Source organism: Ctenopharyngodon idella, chromosome 5, assembly GCF_019924925.1.
Source record: "Ctenopharyngodon idella isolate HZGC_01 chromosome 5, HZGC01, whole genome shotgun sequence".
Lineage (NCBI taxonomy): Eukaryota > Metazoa > Chordata > Actinopteri > Cypriniformes > Xenocyprididae > Ctenopharyngodon > Ctenopharyngodon idella.
This window is the reverse complement of record NC_067224.1, coordinates 18342175-18360211: the sequence shown is the minus strand read 5'-3', so window position 1 is coordinate 18360211 and position 18037 is coordinate 18342175. Positions and strand designations below refer to the sequence as shown.

Below are 18037 nucleotides of genomic sequence, written 5' to 3'. Positions count from 1 at the left end.
TGACTAGTCGATTAGTCTGCAACCCCAAGAACTTTGCAAACTTTGGAAAATCCAGCCACTAGATTATCTCTAGAATCACTTATAATAGACCAGTCTGATATTGATTGGTTGGTTGGTTAGTTGATTGATTGATTTGATTGATTGATAAAATCCTGTGCACTTATGTAGAGGTTATGTAGCAGCCAGCCAAGAATGAACCTGCAGATTTCCAGTCCTTGTGCATTTAATGGCCATGCTATCTTAGGCTTAGGCTCACCTTCAGAATCAGTATTATTCTCTTTAACTCTTTCCCCGCCATTGATAGAATTTTCCGGCAATCCATGTTTTCACTGTTATACGGTAGGGGTAGCTAAGCATCTTCTGAAATAGTACAGAATATCCGGATCAAAACACAGGTGAAGAAGCAGAAACAAGTGATAAAAGCTTTACTTGCGCACATGTAAAATAACGCGATCATCAAACATTAAACAGCAAATGAAAACTGCCTAATGTTAACTAATGAAATGTTGACCCAGGAAGAACTACAGGACTGTGCAAGTTTTGGGGGTGGCATCTATGCTTTGATCATCATTCTGAATCCAATCTAGACATAGTCTTTGACAAAATGTTTCGCTTGTTAAAAAAACAATGCATGAAGCTAGAATAAAATGTTATTTAAAAGCAGATGCTCTGTTCTTCCTTTTGAAATATTGCACGTTCAGATATTTGGACAACAAAATATTCTGGGGGTCATTGAAATCTTTGTGAAAATGATCAAAAATGCTGGCACTGGCTGGCAACTGGTGGGGAAAGAGTTGAAAATGTATTGTATATAGTACATTGGCCGGTCATTGTCTCCCACCAACACAAAAGTGGTATTTTCTTACTTCCAGCTTTTACCTTTTTTATGTATTTATTTATTAAGATATCAATGCCAATGTCTGTGGTATCTTGCCCTTTTATTGATTGCCTTAGGTTTGTGCCTAATTATGCCGTACACCAGCAGCATGCAGTGTGAATGGACTTTACCTATCTGACATTAAAATAGAAATCTGACTTACTGTACACAGAGACATGTGAGGCCAATTAGAAACTTATAGCACACTTCTGAATAGGTAAAAAATTAGTCTCACATATAATAATATGAATTTTAAGAAATCTGTCACACTTGTACAGTCCTGTAATTTATTTGTGGGTTGGCTCTGTGATATGTCTCTGAGCAAAGTCAGCTCACAGTGTAGTGTGTACAGGATGAGTGCCACTTCACAATAATTGTTGTTTGAAGAATGGTTCTCTCCGGATAGGGTTGATAGAAGTACATTGATTTTTGTAGATGGAATGGACAATGAATAGTGATAAGGAAGTGATTGATAGCGTGTCAGCTAGTATACAGAGGCCTTAGGATTCATTTGCAGATATCTAGCACCTTTTTAAAAGTTTTGTTCAACAAACTGCTGAAGTGTGTCTCATATTTGTCAATGTCATTTGTGCTTTCAAAAGAAAAAGACCCATTCCTTGGTGACACTTAAGGATTATGCTTCTGTGGAAATAATAGCAACATGAGAAATAGTTCAAAACCATCAAAGTTCTATCTATAGTACTATAGTTGATATTAGTTGCAGACATATCCAAAGATGAAAGCTTGAAAGTGTTTCTGATCGTACATCTTGCCTATTTTCTTATATCCTTCTTTCTCTCCTTCTCCTTCAGAAAGTGGGCTGTGACAGGGAAATTGGCTCCAATAAGGTGGAGGATAAGTGTGGTGTGTGTGGGGGTGACAACTCCCACTGCCGAACTGTGAAAGGAACCTTCACCCGTGTGCCCAAGAAAGCTGGTAAGATACTTTCCTCTTTCCTAGTCCGTTGACTTACAGTATTTTACTTAAATCTGGCACTTCTTTATTCTGGACTTCAGCCCTGTCATTAAGTTTATATTTCCATTCCTCTAGTTTCAGGACACTACTGGAGTTCACTTTACTTTTGGGGAAAAATGAGCATAGTGATAATGCTGAAATGTATTGAGATATTAGTTTAGACATATTTATTATTGATATATGATGATATATGATTTCAATATTTATTATATTAGATACGACATCTCAGAAACACCTGATGCATTTATTAGTTTTGCGAACAAGTAATTTATTAATAAGCATTATTATTTTAGTATTCAAAGGGAAGTGTGAAAAATGCTTTTTCTTTGAAAATTGTGTGTTGAACTGTTACCAAAGTTGCATGATCTATCTATCTATTTATAAGATTGGGTTCAGAAAAGCTTTACAAGATTAAATTTAATTTCAGCTCTTCGTGATACAGTAGTCCTGTATGTATGCAGGTAATGCAGTAACCGAGAACAGAGGAGCTTGTAGTTGGAATTCAGTTAGAATCAATAATAGATATTCAGAGATTTAAAATGTAGTACTGTAAATAAGAAAGTCTCGATGTATGAGGTTGTATCATGCAGACTTTTAATATGTGTCACAGAGAGACACAAACTGAAGTTTATTTTTAAGTCTTCCTCTGTCTGAATCTGCTGTAGTTCATTCAGTGAGTTTTGAACGTGTAGTACGACATAAACTACTTTTTTCACACTGGGAGGTGTCATTTCCATGTGACTCTCACAACCCCTCCTTGACGCCATTTATTAGGTCTGTCACTCCACAATCTCACCAGCTGAAATACTGATTCTGTATTCACATCTTCATTTTTACTCTTGACACTCATCCTCTGACACCACAGAATGAACGAGCTGTTTGAGAAATTTATTTGACGAACACATTCAAAAGTAAAGGGCATCTGAACTTTCCTTGTTCTTTGCATATACAGTGGGTACGGAAAGTATTCAGACCCCCTTAAATTTTTCACTCTTTGTTATATTGCAGCCATTTGCTAAAATCATTTAAGTTCATTTTTTTCCTCATTAATGTACACACAGCACCCCATATTGACAGAAAAACACAGAATTGTTGACATTTTTGCAGATTTATTACAAAAGAAAAACTGAAATATCACATGGTCTTAAGTATTCAGACCCTTTGCTCAGTATTTAGTAGAAGCACCCTTTTGATCTAATACAGCCATGAGTCTTTTTGGGAAAGATGCAACAAGTTTTTCACACCTGGATTTGGGGATCCTCTGCCATTCCTCCTTGCAGATCCTCTCCAGTTCTGTCAGGTTGGATGGTAAACGTTGGTGGACAGCCATTTTTAGGTCTCTCCAGAGATGCTCAATTGGGTTTAAGTCAGGGCTCTGGCTGGGCCATTCAAGAACAGTCACGGAGTTGTTGTGAAACCACTCCTTCGTTATTTTAGCTGTGTGCTTAGGGTCATTGTCTTGTTGGAAGGTAAACCTTCGGCCCAGTCTGAGGTCCTGAGCACTCTGGAGAAGGTTTCCGTCCAGGATATCTCTGTACTTGGCCGCATTCATCTTCCCCTCGATTGCAACCAGTCGTCCTGTCCCTGCAGCTGAAAAACACCCCCACAGCATGATGCTGCCACCACCATGCTTCACTGTTGGGACTGTATTGGAAAGGTGATGAGCAGTGCCTGGTTTTCTCCACACATACCGCTTAGAATTGAGGCCAAAAGTTCTATCTTGGTCTCATCAGACCAGAGAATCTTATTTCTCACCATCTTTAGCAAACTCCATGCGGGCTTTCATGTGTCTTGCACTGAGGAGAGGCTTCCGTCGGGCCACTCTGCCATTAAGCCCCGACTGGTGGAGGGCTGCAGTGATAGTTGACTTTCTACAACTTTCTCCCATCTCCCGACTGCATCTCTGGAGTTCAGCCACAGTGATCTTTGGGTTCTTCTTTACCTCTCTCACCAAGGCTCTTCTCCCCCGATAGCTCAGTTTGTCCGGACGGCCAGCTCTAGGAAGGGTTCTGGTCATCCCAAACGTCTTCCATTTAAGGATTATGGAGGCCACTGTGCTCTTAGGAACCTTAAGTGCAGCAGAATTTTTTTTGTAACCTTGGCCAGATCTGTGCCTTGCCACAATTCTGTCTCTGAGCTCTTCAGGCTCACACATGCACTGTGAGCTGTAAGGTCTTATATAGACAGATGTGTGGCTTTCCTAATCAAGTCCAATCAGTATAATCAAACACAGCTGGACTCAAATGAAGGTGTAGAACCATCTCAAGGATGATCAGAAGAAATGGACAGCACCTGAGTTAAATATATGAGTGTCACAGCAAAGGGTCTGAATACTTAGGATCATGTGATATCTCAGTTTTTCTTTTTTAATAAATCTGCAAAAATGTCAACAATTCTGTGTTTTTCTGTCAATACGGGGTGCTGTGTGTACATTAATGAGGGAAAAAAATGAACTTAAATGATTTTAGCAAATGGCTGCAATATAACAAAGAGTGAAAAATTTAAGGGGGTCTGAATACTTTCCGTACCCACTGTATATTACATAAATGACCATGCTCAAATGTCCATTAGGCCCACTCAATCTACATTCATTCTTTACCAGACAAATTAGAGGTTTTGCCTATATCTGGAGAACTGGAGAACGTTCATTCATATTTCTCATTCTCATTAATTTGTCATAGTACTTCAACTCTAAATGGAACAGCTGATGTCATAGCTTTACTTTGGTCCAGATTTTTTTTAAAGCTAGACTTTTTTTTTCTAAATGTATATATAATATATAATTTTTTTCAATTGTCTTTTAAGAAGGCATCTGAAATAATAAACTAAGTGCAATGTAGTGTAGTGTTGTCAGAAATATTGATTTTTCTTTATATATCGATCGTGAAATATCTGAAATGCTTCCAATACTCATTTTCCTGCTGAATAGATACACATTACCTTCCTCACTCTCTCATCTCTTCGACAACGAGTTGACACACAAACCCTCCCCTTATTTGCTCTTTTCATTTGTCCTGGATGGATATTGTTGGTGTTACAGCACTTGAATTTTGGCGTGGGATTGCACGTATTGCGCATAAGTTTACTCATTTCTGCAGATTTTGTGCTCTCACCCAAAGCGCGCACACGTGTAATTGTATAATGGATCTGTGCGTCAGGTCTTTAAAGTGACAGCAAATATACCTGCTGTCAAAATATGAGATAGTATTAAAATATCTATATGGCAGTTTTCCCCATGATATGAATGTCAAAATTGTGTCCAGTAAAAATGCTGAGTGGCAACTAACTTTGGAAAACCACTAGCCACAGTGGCTGGTGAGTAAAACAGTTAATGTCAAGCCCTGAGTTACAGTATAAATTCATTGACAACCTGAATGTTATGAATATGGAAGTAAATGTCTGAATATGTAAATAAAGCACTGACTGCACGTCCGTGGGTTAGAAATAGAAGGGACATTTGTTGGAAAAAGGTCTTTTCATTGGTCCTAATTAATCCAATAAAATCTCAGACTCGGTTTATGCCTGTTATAACATCCGTTTATGGTCAGCGCTAAAAAAGTGTAATGATCAGATTGGTCAAACCACATTTAAGATGAAAATGCATTTGTAGTTTAAAAGTGAAGGATCACTTACTAACCTGTCAAAACTTATATTAAAATGTATATATTGTGCATTTTTGCTTTATCATCCTCCATGAAATTCAGTCACAAGTGAGACACATTTGAGACGTTACTACCAAGTGTAAACATCGGTCTGTCTCTTCTGACCACTGGTGATCAGATCACCAGAGGCAGATGTTACTGCCAGGTGTAAACATATTCTAAGTGTGTGCTGTCTGAGTTTTCATTATGTTTCCTAGGTATCAGGGGATAAATGTCTGTTTAAAATCAATATTCTCAAAGCTAATTAGATACATGATATGAAATGCTGTTTTTCATTAGAGGGATGTGCAGTAAATTACAGCGACACCTCCTATTAATCTCAGTGAAAAACAACATCACTCTCATGTGAATCAAAAAGTGAAGGTGAATGATATACAGCAGGAATAAATGCAATATGAATTAAAGCTGCAAGCAGCGTTGAAAGGGCCCTCGCACCCGGGGCCATCGCTACCCGGTGCCCTTAGGAAAACAGTGAACAGAGGGTGATATGCATTTAAGCAACTAAATATAGGAGAAAAATAGCAAATTCATTTTGATGTTCCACACTTCCTGCTGCCAACAGGTGGCGCTTTGACAATAACTGAATATTAGACTTAAGATTAGACTGACCAAATATTATAGTTATTCACAGTGTAAGCAGGTGGCGCTATGACTGTAACTGAACATTGCCATGTAGATGTCTTTAGGCTAAGACTTTTATCAAACATGTGAAGTTTGGGGCAGATCGGACATTGTGTTTGCCCGAGTTACAACAACTTGCCCGAGTTTCATGGCGAAATATCTGACTTTATTCTATGATCTGACTTCCTGTTGGTTTTCAGATTTTACTCCAAAACAAGACTCTTTTGTAGGTATTGGGTTGTTACATGTGTGTACCAAATTTCATACTTGTATGTGAAACGTAGCGCGAGGGGCACTTCGTTGAATTTTTGTAGGTGGCGCTATCGAGCCATTTTTAATTCTGAAAAATTATATCAAATTTTCGGCACTTCTGACACGTGTGCAAAGTTTTGTGAGTTTTTGAGCATGTTTAGGCCCTCAAAAATGTGATTCATTTATAAGAAGAAAAAGAAGAAGAAATAGAACAATTCCAATATGGTTCTTACACCATCGGTGCTTAGGCCCTAATTAGATAGTAAATACATGTCAAATTGTAAGCCAAGAACATTAACATTCAGGACCACCAGGCTGCTTGACACAGGAGGTGCTTGGCTCGCCTGTAAGCACAAAGATACAATAAACAACATTTATTGCATTTATATGATCTCACAGAGCTTCCCTCAGGACTTAAATTACCACTCCATCTCGACACTTTGCAAACAAACTGCATATAGTTTCTTTTTAAATTCTGTCTCTGAGTTTCCCAAGACACGCAGGAGAGGATCCTGGTTTTGTTGTAAGTCTCACTCCTTTCAAATGATCTGGCTTTTATTATTCATGCATTCACCCGATCATACTATATGGCGATTAGCCAATCTCTATCATTGACATTATGTGACAGAGAGAGCCAAGTACCATTGGCAGTGAATTCAATATGAACTGAACAACATCACTCAACACCAGAACATTTTGTACCCAGGGGATCATAATAGATGCTCTGCTATGGGCAAAGGCAGAGGAAGCTTTTATTTCAGCTGCCCATCACAGAAAAGACATGTTTTTTGGGGGGAGGGGTGTCATTATTATTCAGCCAACAGCAGTCAGGGAAGAAAGCATGGTAGTGATCTAATTGGTTTCCTTAAGCAGCCATCACTTTACTTTTTAATGGTGTTTTCCAGTTGTGCAGCCTAGTGGGAGCTTGAGGCTCACACCAGAATTCATTTATAAATAGATTCCCCCACAGTGATTGCATTTTCAAAGAAAGTTTTAATTATATGATGTTTTGGCACATTGTCACTATGGCTGGTAACAGTACTGTAGTGCAGAGGTATTCAATTAAAGTTCTAAAAGAGTCCAGCCTTGAAATTTCCTTCCCAGCAAGGGTTCAAAGAGTCATAATAAGATGACTTTGTGTTTAAATGACCAATAAATAAATAAATAAAAATAAAGGCACAATTGCAATACTCTCTATATGTCTATCCTACTTTACATTTTTCAAGATTTTTTTTTAACCTTTTCTGAGCTATATTATACGTAAATATTGTAATACAAAGAATAACATATTTTATTTGCTATATGGAAAATATAAATGATATATGGAAAATATAAAAGGAATAGATTAACATCTAATGACGGGCTTTTCATTAAGCTTTTAAGCTTTTCTGGTTTGAGGACTGCCCACATCTGCATCTCAGTAACAGAGATTTTTGTCATTGCAGCAGATATAAACTAGCTTTCGAAAATTTGGGGTGAGTGCGATTTTCCTTTCCCTTTTTTTTTTTTTTTAAAGAATTTAATGCTTTTTATTTAGTAAGGATTCAATAAATTGATCACAAAAGTACAGTAAATAAATTTCTGTAAATAAAGAAAAAAGATTCTAGTTCAAATAAATGCTGTTCTTTTGAATTTTCTGTTAATCAAAGAATCCTGAAAAAAATGTTTCATGGTTTCCACGAAAATATTACATAGCACAACTGTTTTAAACATTGATAATAATAATAAAAAATAAATAATAAAATAAATAGAGAAGATTCCTGAGCACGAAATCAGCATATCAAAATAATTTCTGAGGGATCATGTGATACTGAAGACTGGAGTAATGGCTGCTTAAAAATTCAGCTTTGCCTTCACAGGAATAAATTACATTATAAAATATATTAGATAACCATTATTTTAAATTACAAAATATTTCTCAATATTACTGTTTTTACTGTATTAGTTTGATCAAATAAATGCAGTCTTGGTAAGCATAAGAGACTTCATTAAAAAATCGTACCGACCCCAGACTTTGGAACAGTTGTGTGCCTGATGTAATGGCTTCACTGCACATCCCCACAGCACAATTCTCATACTACTGAAGCTTGTTGTTTACACCTACATGAAACTGTGACTATGTGCAAAGCCTGTCACAATATTGTCACAATGCATATCATATCATGTTATTGCTTGTTCAACCAACCTGCATGCATGTTGATAATGATTCCTTGTCTGACAGCAATGATTGCATAGTTGCTTGTCCAGTTACAAAACAATTAATGAGGATATGAAACATCTCTTCAGTTGTTCAGAATCCATGTTTTGGGCCACTGGTGGCTTTTATTATTAGATTTTTATTATTAGATCCAAAGAATCCTTTTGGTATTACTTTTTTTTTTCTTTCCCTTTTTAAATTAGCTGATGTTGTAGTTAAATTAGCACATAAGAAAAGAAGCAAATGGAGAATGTATTAAAAGACCTATTTTTCTCTATTAATCCTATTCATTTAACTTCAAGGTGTATTATACTTGTGATTAGAGAGGAATTTGAATGCACAAAGGGCAAGGGGCTGACATTTTTATAATGGCCCTGGAAGGGTTGTATAGCCCTGAATATACATTAGCTAATTTGAATGCAATGTGGGGAACTTTACTGCATACAGTATTTCAGAGCTGTGTCTGCTCTGAACCAAAATTGACGTGATGATTACTTATGTTAAATTAATTTTAGCCTAAATATGCAAATCAGATTCTTAGGATAAGTATAAATCTTCATCGGAAACAGGCATTGGCATGTACAATGTGACTCTGGCATAATGTTTCATTCAGTAATTCTCCCGAGCTTCCTAATTTTACTATTACATAGACACATACAATCACAACAGATCCTTTAAAATGTAATTTTGACATGTGGCATAAAGTTCTATACAATGGCGGTAAAACACACTCATGCTAATGCATAATTAAACAGTCCTCGCACAGATGGCAGAACAAATGTGTCTAAGAATATGGATTCATGTGTGTGTTTGTGTTGCCTTTGTTGCATCTGAAAGACGTGGCATGTGGCATTATTGAGACGATGTACATTATTATATAGGGTCCATCTTATTTTTTTGCATGATTTCTAGCTTCAGTCTTTCAGATGTGCCTCTGTTTTTGTTATGAATGCAGAAGTTTCTTTAACTTTAATTTGCATGGTGTCACAAGAGTTGTATTTACTTCTGACAATGAATTAATGTTTCATTCTGGCTCTAACCAAAATTTGCATCATGATGTTGTCATAATATTACATCATGATGTTGTCATAAGATATGTCATAGTGGGTGATTGTACACAATTTGGCACTTTATATCACAAATTCCTTATGTTGTACTTATTATCATTACTACTTTTAACACATTGTCTGCATGAACTAAATCAGCATTTTTGACCTTTCTCTAACTCAATCTTGTTTTATTTTCAATTGATCACCTTTTTTAACAGGAAAAAAGTTAAGCAAGAGATCCCAAAAAGAAATCCCTGTGTTGGAAAACACAACCTGCAAGTATCTTTATTGTCTAATCCTACACTTCTCTTTCCTGCTGTGCTGCTGTCCATTGACCGTAGCTTGTAGCTTTAAAGGAAAATTCCGAGGTTGATATAAATTAAACTCTATCAACTGCATCTGGGTAATGCTGTCGATTACCACAAAAAATAACTTTTGATTCCATGGCTTTGTTTATAAAATCCAAAGAAAAACCTGTTTTCAGTAATGCACTTACAATGGGTGCGCATGGGGCAAATGCATTGAATAGTTTAGAAGCAGAAATGTGAAGATCGTACGTTTTTGAAGCACTTGAATTATTCAGTAAAATTAAAAGGTAAATCATCCCCTGGATGTCTAAATCTTTTGTTTTTCATTTTCAACTAAATTCCTGTGAGTGATGTTTGTTTCATGTAAACAACATTTCTGGACAAATAGATCATTTGCTGATATTCTTGTATAAATATCATGTGAAATTTTACATTTGACCATTTAATCTTGGATTTACCAGCTTTTGAAACACAAAAAAAAATTGGTAAGCAATTCTATGACACCAGTCATGCTAACATATATACTGTGACTGCATATTTTAAACAATTCGTTGTTGTGTTTCCATTATAAATACATTACTGTAAAAGTGTTTTTCCTTTGTATTTACAAAATGATGGACATTAATTTCTCTAGTAGACAGCATGCCACAGATAAACTTGAGTTGAATTTAACTCAGAATCTTCCTTAAAGGATTGACATAAAATTGTTTTGTAGTGCAAACTCAGCTTGACTTAAATGACCTCTGACTTAGAAGACAACTCTTTCCCATACAATATAAGTCAGTGGGCTCCAATGCTGTCTGGACCCCAACATTCTTCAAAATATCATCTTTTGTGTTTCATACAGGTTTAGAATAACAGTATTTTCATTTTAGGTGAACTTTCTCTTTAAATAAAGGTCTTCAAGAGCTTAATAAAAAATGTCCATATTTCTAATATCAAAATAGGATGAATGTAATATGTAAATAACATGAAACCGAGTAAATCTAATAAGATTAGTATATAAATATACTCTTTTTCTCTCCCTTACTCACACATATTCTACAGCATCCCCCCAGCCATCATCACACACCAACCACTATTTCTGTCCATCTTCTTTAATCTCTCTTTCTCTTTCCTCAACCATATTTTATTCCTGCTCCTTTTAGGCCTGCACACTAACCTCATCTGAACTAGGATTACCCAGCATTCCCCTCTTTCCCTGCAGATGTCTTCCTGTCCACATTAATTGATGATAAAACCTCACAACAGACACTGCCTTAAGTGACTTGATCCTCCATTGCAATGATTAGACTCCTGGCCACCGTTTTACATCACACCGATGTCTCAGACATGCATCATGCTGCTAGAATCTAGTTCAAAGTCTAGCTTTGGTTTAGAGGCATGTCAATGACAAAGAGTATAGGACAAAATGACGTAACAAATCCTTCTGATTCTAAAGGGAAAACAAGAGGAGCCTTCTTGCTGCCGAGAGGAGCTCGGAATGTATATCTGAATGAAACGGAGGATTCTAGAAATGTGATGGGTGAGTGGTATCATGCTTTGCAGAGGAATGGGCATTCGTAGAGAAGGCAACATTAGTGTTTTTGTGTTCTTGTGTGATGTATTGCAAACTGACTCAAGGCTCTGCCATTCAGCGTCCTTCTTAATTAGCCTTACATAACAATCGTTTATGGTGTTTCAGTCTTGTTTCGCCTGACATTGTTATTTGAGCTTCTGAAGGATGTCATCTATTCACATGGGTGAATGTGTGAAATGAATGGATGTGGAACCTTCTGTCATGCCTTGATGTTTTTTCCCTTATAGGCTTGTCATGTCCCTGCTAGATGGACAGTTGCAATAGTCAGACTGTTCAAATCCAAAAGCTTTTGTGATGTACTATTGTAGAAATGCCTTCTAGTGATGAGATGCCCACCTCTGCAAAGATCAAACCGTAGTAGAACTTTTTAGCTAACTAATTGCTTCTGCCATCTCTCCCTTTGCCTTTTTTCACCTTTGCAAAGGTTACCTAAAGATGTTTCTCATTCCTCCTGGGGCTAGACATGTGATCATACAAGAACATGAGGCTTCTCCTCAAATTCTTGGTAAGTGAAATCTGTCCTCATGTTTCCCAGGCTAAACAGCAAGAAGATCAAATGCATGCTCATGTATTCTGTGCACAGTACAGGTAGCTGTGCCTAATGGATCCATGTCACTCTAACACATATCCATCGCACCAATGTATTCATATAATGCAGCTTGTGCATTTGCCTGGAAGTGCATTAAACAGAATTATACTCACAGATTTTTACAGACAATCACTGTCCACCACCATTTTTCCGTGGCATTGTGGACCATAGTCCTAAAACCTGAAAGGGAATGAGCATTTTCAAGCCGTGGGTTCCCTCTGGAATTTACAATGGCTTTTTAGAATAGCAGTTTTCAAGTTACAAGTAAAATCATGTGTCACGTTTTGTTCCACAGCATAAAGAAGCTCAAACCGTTTTAAGGCAGAAGTTGCTAACATGTTGTACTACGACTACCCACAGTGTTAGCAAAAGTTTTTAATGCATTTGAGGTATGAATGTACATAATGAAATTAATGTTGTAGAACAAAATATGAACCTTCCTGTAGCTTAAACAGTAGAGAATGGCACTAGCAACGGCCAGGGAAAGGAAAGTGTACCTTGAATGGCCAGGGAATGTGTACCTTGAAAGCAATGTAAGTCGCTTTGGATAAAAGCATCTGCCAAATTTACAAATGTTAAAGGAGTAGTTCATCACAAAATTAAAATGTCCTGATTATTTACTCACCCACAGGCCATCCAAGATGTGTATATAAAATTCTTTCTTCAGCCGGAGAGAAACGGGCTCACCGTAGTCCATTTTGATGATCCAAACTCCATATTTAGGCAGCTTCAAGTAATTCACACGACCCTAGAGGACAAATATTGGTCTTCTCTAGCGAAATGATCAGTCACTTTCTGAAAAAAATAAAATAAAATAAAATTTTATACAAATACAAATTTCTACACAAATATTCACCTTGGTCCAGCCCTGCGATGTGCTTCCATGAGATGGTTTAGTTCACAACCTCTCGAGTGATTGGGAAGATCACGCTTGATGTAGGCAGCAAGAACCGCACCATTGTTTACAAGAGGAACGTGCAAAGACTACATGTCAAGCACCCTTTACACTGTAAAAACTGTCCAAAATAACTATTTTTGACAATTTTGAATGTTTTTTTTTTTCTCAGCTGAAGTAACCTTTTAGCTTTCACAAGATTGAGGCCTCCAGGACACAACATGAACAGACCATATCAGTCAGGACCACTTAAGTCAAAAAATGACCAGAGACAAACTTTTTGGTCAATTTTTTATTGGCATATTTTTCTGATGTTACATTTGGCGGTATGGCTCTGTTCTAAATTCCCTGTCCTTTTCATGAGCTCCATGAAAGCTAAGACCGGGAACAGCAGCAGCTTCTGAGGACAACCTCCCAATTTTTTAACTGGGAGAGCAGCACAAAATCCCCCTATTGAGAACAGAGCATGCGTCAATGACAACAGAATGACACTGATTAAGTTAAACACAATCATGCAGTGGAAGCAGACAAGCAAGCAGAAAGACGGAAGCTGCGTTTAAGTAATGCGCCGTATTTGAGAGTTGCCAATTGAGTCCATAGAAATCAGATCAGCTGATATGGGTGGGGTTAGAATGTGCGAATCAGCTGATAGTGGAGCTTGACTACGAGGCCTGGCTGAACTAACGCAGAATGCTTGATTTATGCATTTATGCAAAAATAACATGTTAACTAATGATCCTAGAATGTTTTCCTCAAAAACCTTAATTTTTCTTCAACTGAAGAAAGAAAGTCATATACATCTTTGATGGCCTGGGGGTGAGTAAATAATCGTGAATTATTCCTTTAATGTAAGGTAAAGTTTCTTCAAGTAATGTTAACCACAGACTTTATTAAATTCATAAATCAAAACTGCTATTCTAAAAACACATTAGAAATCCTGAGCCACCCATGTTGAATTAGCTTTCTGGCATGACCTGCTAATTTAGATTGTGTCTGTTTGCCATAAAAATGTAAGCATTTCATTTCTATGCCATGTGAATAAAAGCTAGTTTTTAATGTTAGTTCTTTTTTTCTTTCTAAAATTACTTGTTTTCTTTGAGGCCCTTCCTTAATCAAGGTTTCATTTTTTTAGTCTCTGAACTGTAACGTACTGTAGGGGGAGAAATCATCCTGAGCTTCACAGTCTCTTTTAACTGTACACAGAGTTAAAAGAGGGAAAGACAAAATGATTGATTGGCCCATTTAATTTATTCTATTCATTTTGAGAAGTCCATACAGACAGCAATTATCACTTTGTAATGCACATAATTGAAGGAATTGAATTGAAGTTGTTTTTATTTTAAGAATACTTAGATACTTTTCCATGAATGTACTTTAGGATTTTGAATATTACTCCATGGTAGTTGAACTTTTAATTAAGCCTAACCTTATTTTAATTAGCTAGATACAGTAAGTTGTTCAGTGCTTCAATTTATTGCCCCAGTTAACCTTACAAGAGGTCTTCCAAAGGTAATGCTTCTGTTTCAATAATACTTTCCTTTAGGGGTGCTTAATAGCTAATTAACACAAGTATCAGATAACTATATATTTAACTTAACTGATTGCAGTAATTAGATTCTTTTGCATGTCAAAACACTAAAGCTTAGCAATTTCCATCAAACAGAAGACTTAAGAGTAGCATGTGCTAGAAAGAACAGATTAGGGAAATCTTTTGTTCAACAGTCTGTTAAATTAATGAATCAGAGCTGGGGGTCTCAGTAGGCCTCAGGGTTCTGAAAAAATAGAAATTACCAAATTGATGCACTGCAGCCAGTCATGTATTTATGCATTTATGTATTGTTTTGTTTTGTATTAAGTGGTGTTTAGTGTATTGTGATGTATTAAGTGATGCGGTATTGATGTGGATTAATGTGAGACGGTAAACGCTGTGGAAGGTGAGACAATTTGTTGGAAGAAATTTCAACAATAATGTGATTTTTTTTTTTTTTTTTTTTTTCAGATATTTTAGATTTGTTCTTAAGATAAAAAGCATTTATTTCCATGATAATTGAATATATAAGTGATCGATGAATTAAGTAATGTATTACATGCGAGTTCCCATCAGTAGCATCCTTGCTTGCTCTGATTAGTTTTATGATTAACACCTTCAGCTTTTATTCTGACCAGGTCAGTCTATTTGTCAGTCATCAAATGACCAGGGAAAATAAAGCATTTTTATTTTCCGCACACAAAACTAAAAATTGATAAAACAAACAAACAAAAAACAAATGTGACATTCTTGGTAAAGCATCATTTCCAAGCTAAATTGTGACCATGATTTTTCAACTTAAATTTCAATTTGTTCTTCACACAAATCTCTGATGTGGCTTGTAATAAAGCCCTAGTTGTATGGACTATCTTTATGAAGCTTTTATTGTGTTGTTTTATTTATTTATTTATTCTGAGTTTACAGTTCCTGGTCTCCATTCACTTTTGTTGTATAGAGGAACAAAATATTTTTTCATTCCATGGAAGACATTTTCATTCTTGGGTGAAAAAAATAAACACAATTTCATCACACTAAACGTAGGAAATCAAAAGTCAACTTTGATTTCATTGCATCAAACCTTTTGCACACTTCTGCTTCATGCTGTACGTTCATTATTATTTTAAAACATTCCAGACAATGCTCCCCATATTTAATGTTCAGGAACCTAATATCATTTTTCACATTACAAGTGACATTTGATGACTGGTAGCAATGGTGATTGTCCTGGCGTGCACACATCAAAACGTCTGTTTTGATGGCTGATACGATAGCTTAATTTAACAGATCTTTCAGCTTGATTCAGATCTTTTTGTTAACCTCTTATCCCTGAACTGATGAAGAGTTGTAATTAATCTCTGATTGCAGCTATCAAGAACCAAGCAACAGGGCATTACATTCTCAACGGCAAAGGAGAGGATGCAGGATCTCGGCGCTTCATTGAAATGGGAGTGGAGTGGGACTACCTTATTGAGGATGATGTCGAGACTCTCCACACTGATGGTCCACTACATGATGCAATTGTTGTTCTGGTAAATAAGCTTTCTGTAATCTAATTTGAAGCTTAAAAATGTGATATGATTATTAACAGTTATTTATCAAATCTCAAAATGAATATTCATTTTAATACTGTACATTATAATGTTGTGATGCCTTAAATTTACTGATAATTGATTTTAGTTTTTGTATTATTTAAAATGATTTATAATATATATATATAAAATATATATATATATATATATATATATATATATATATATATATATATATATATATATATATTATATATATATATATATATATATATATATATATAATATACTGTATATATATCTGTTATTAATTATTCACCCTCATGTCGTTCCACACCCATAAGACCTTCGTTCATCTTAGGAACACAAATGAAGTTATTTTTGATAAAATCCGATGGCTCAGTGAGGCCTCCATTGACAGCAAGGTAGTTAACACTTTCAAATGCCCAGAAAGCTACTAAAGACACATTTAAAACAGCTCATGTTCTTCGAAGCTTTACGAATCTTTTGTTTCGAATCAGTGGTGTGTATCAAACTGCCAAAGTCATGTGAACCATTGAAATTTCGAAACACTAATGACATAACGAAGCCTTGTTTACTGAAATCACATGACTTTGGCAGTTTGATACACGCTCCGAACCACTGATTTGAAACAAAAGATTCATAAAGTTTCGAAGCTTCACGAAGCAGTGTTTTGAAATCGCCCATCACTAGATATTGTTGAATAAAGTCGTTATTTATTTATTTATTATTTTTATTGGCGCACAAAAAGCATTCTCATCGCTTCATAACATTAAGATTGAACCACTGTCACGTGAAATGTTTTGAATATGTCTTTAGTAGCTTTCTGGGCATTTGAAAGTGTTAATTATCTTGCTGTCAATGGAGGCCTCACTGAGCCATCAGATTTTATCAAAAATATCTTAATTTGTGTTCCAAAGATGAACGAAGGTCTTACAGGTGTGGAACGACATGAGGGTGAGTAATTGATGACAGAATTTTCATTTGTTGGGTGAACTAACCCTTTAAAAGCTAGGAACTCCATTGCCTTTACAATAATTGCTTGCTTTATGTGTCAGATCAAGACGTATTTAATTCTTTGTGTACATTTTATAATATTTAAAAAAAAAAAATGTTTATTATATATTTTTATACTTTCATAGATATTTTTTGAGCACATACCCTAAACCATTTCTAAATAATATAAAACGTGTAGCAGCCAAATAAAAGTAGTCACAGATATTTGTTGCAAAATCTGAACAAACAGTATAAAATTATTACGAATGACTCGTTTTGCATTCCAAATCTTCTGAAGCCATATGATATGAAGAACATAGTGTGTGGAACTTTTAGGTTTTAATTTCTGAAAATGATCCCACTTTCTTAACACAGTCATATCTCATTCAAAAGATTAATCTGAACTCTAGCATGATGCAGTCTTTCATGAGAGTGAGACACATGACAGCCAATGACATTTCACAACCAAATCTGACATACTTCTTCAGGCGTCAATTTTTGAATGATTTTTTGGTTTGAGCATTATGGGGGATTGAGACGCTTTTGGTTCTGTTCCTCACACAAAGCAATCTTTAGTCCTCATAGGATTTGGGATATATTTTTAATAAATTGTGACTGTAGTTGTATCTGTATGTAATCTTATGTAAATAAAATGACAAATTTATTTAAATTTATATACATATATGACACATACAGTGTATCATGCTTCTAAGAGGGTGCAACATGATTCAAATTTAGTGCAGATTTTCCCCTTTGTCAAAGGCCAGTTGCGTGGCAACATTTTCCCCCTGATCTCCTTAATTGAGTTTTGAACTCAGTGAAATGGAAATTTGTTGGTTGGCTATAGCAACCATTGTGTTGTTTAATTTTCTCTTGTTGCACATGAAGAATGAATGCCTCTCTCCTTATTCACAAATGTTCAAAGACAAAGAGGCAAAAGGCTTTCCCGTCTTTTTTTT

At 35.8% G+C, this 18037-nt stretch overlaps 1 protein-coding gene across 1 annotated transcript in view; it reads left to right on the top strand.

Annotated features, from left to right (window-relative positions):
• adamts3 (ADAM metallopeptidase with thrombospondin type 1 motif, 3) overlaps nt 1-18037 on the top strand; it is a 101386-nt gene that overhangs the window by 62468 nt on the left and 20881 nt on the right. The window contains 3 exon segments of the mRNA XM_051894888.1: nt 1690-1813; nt 11945-12025; nt 15898-16061. Of these exon segments, the coding sequence (XP_051750848.1) occupies nt 1690-1813; nt 11945-12025; nt 15898-16061 (369 nt within the window).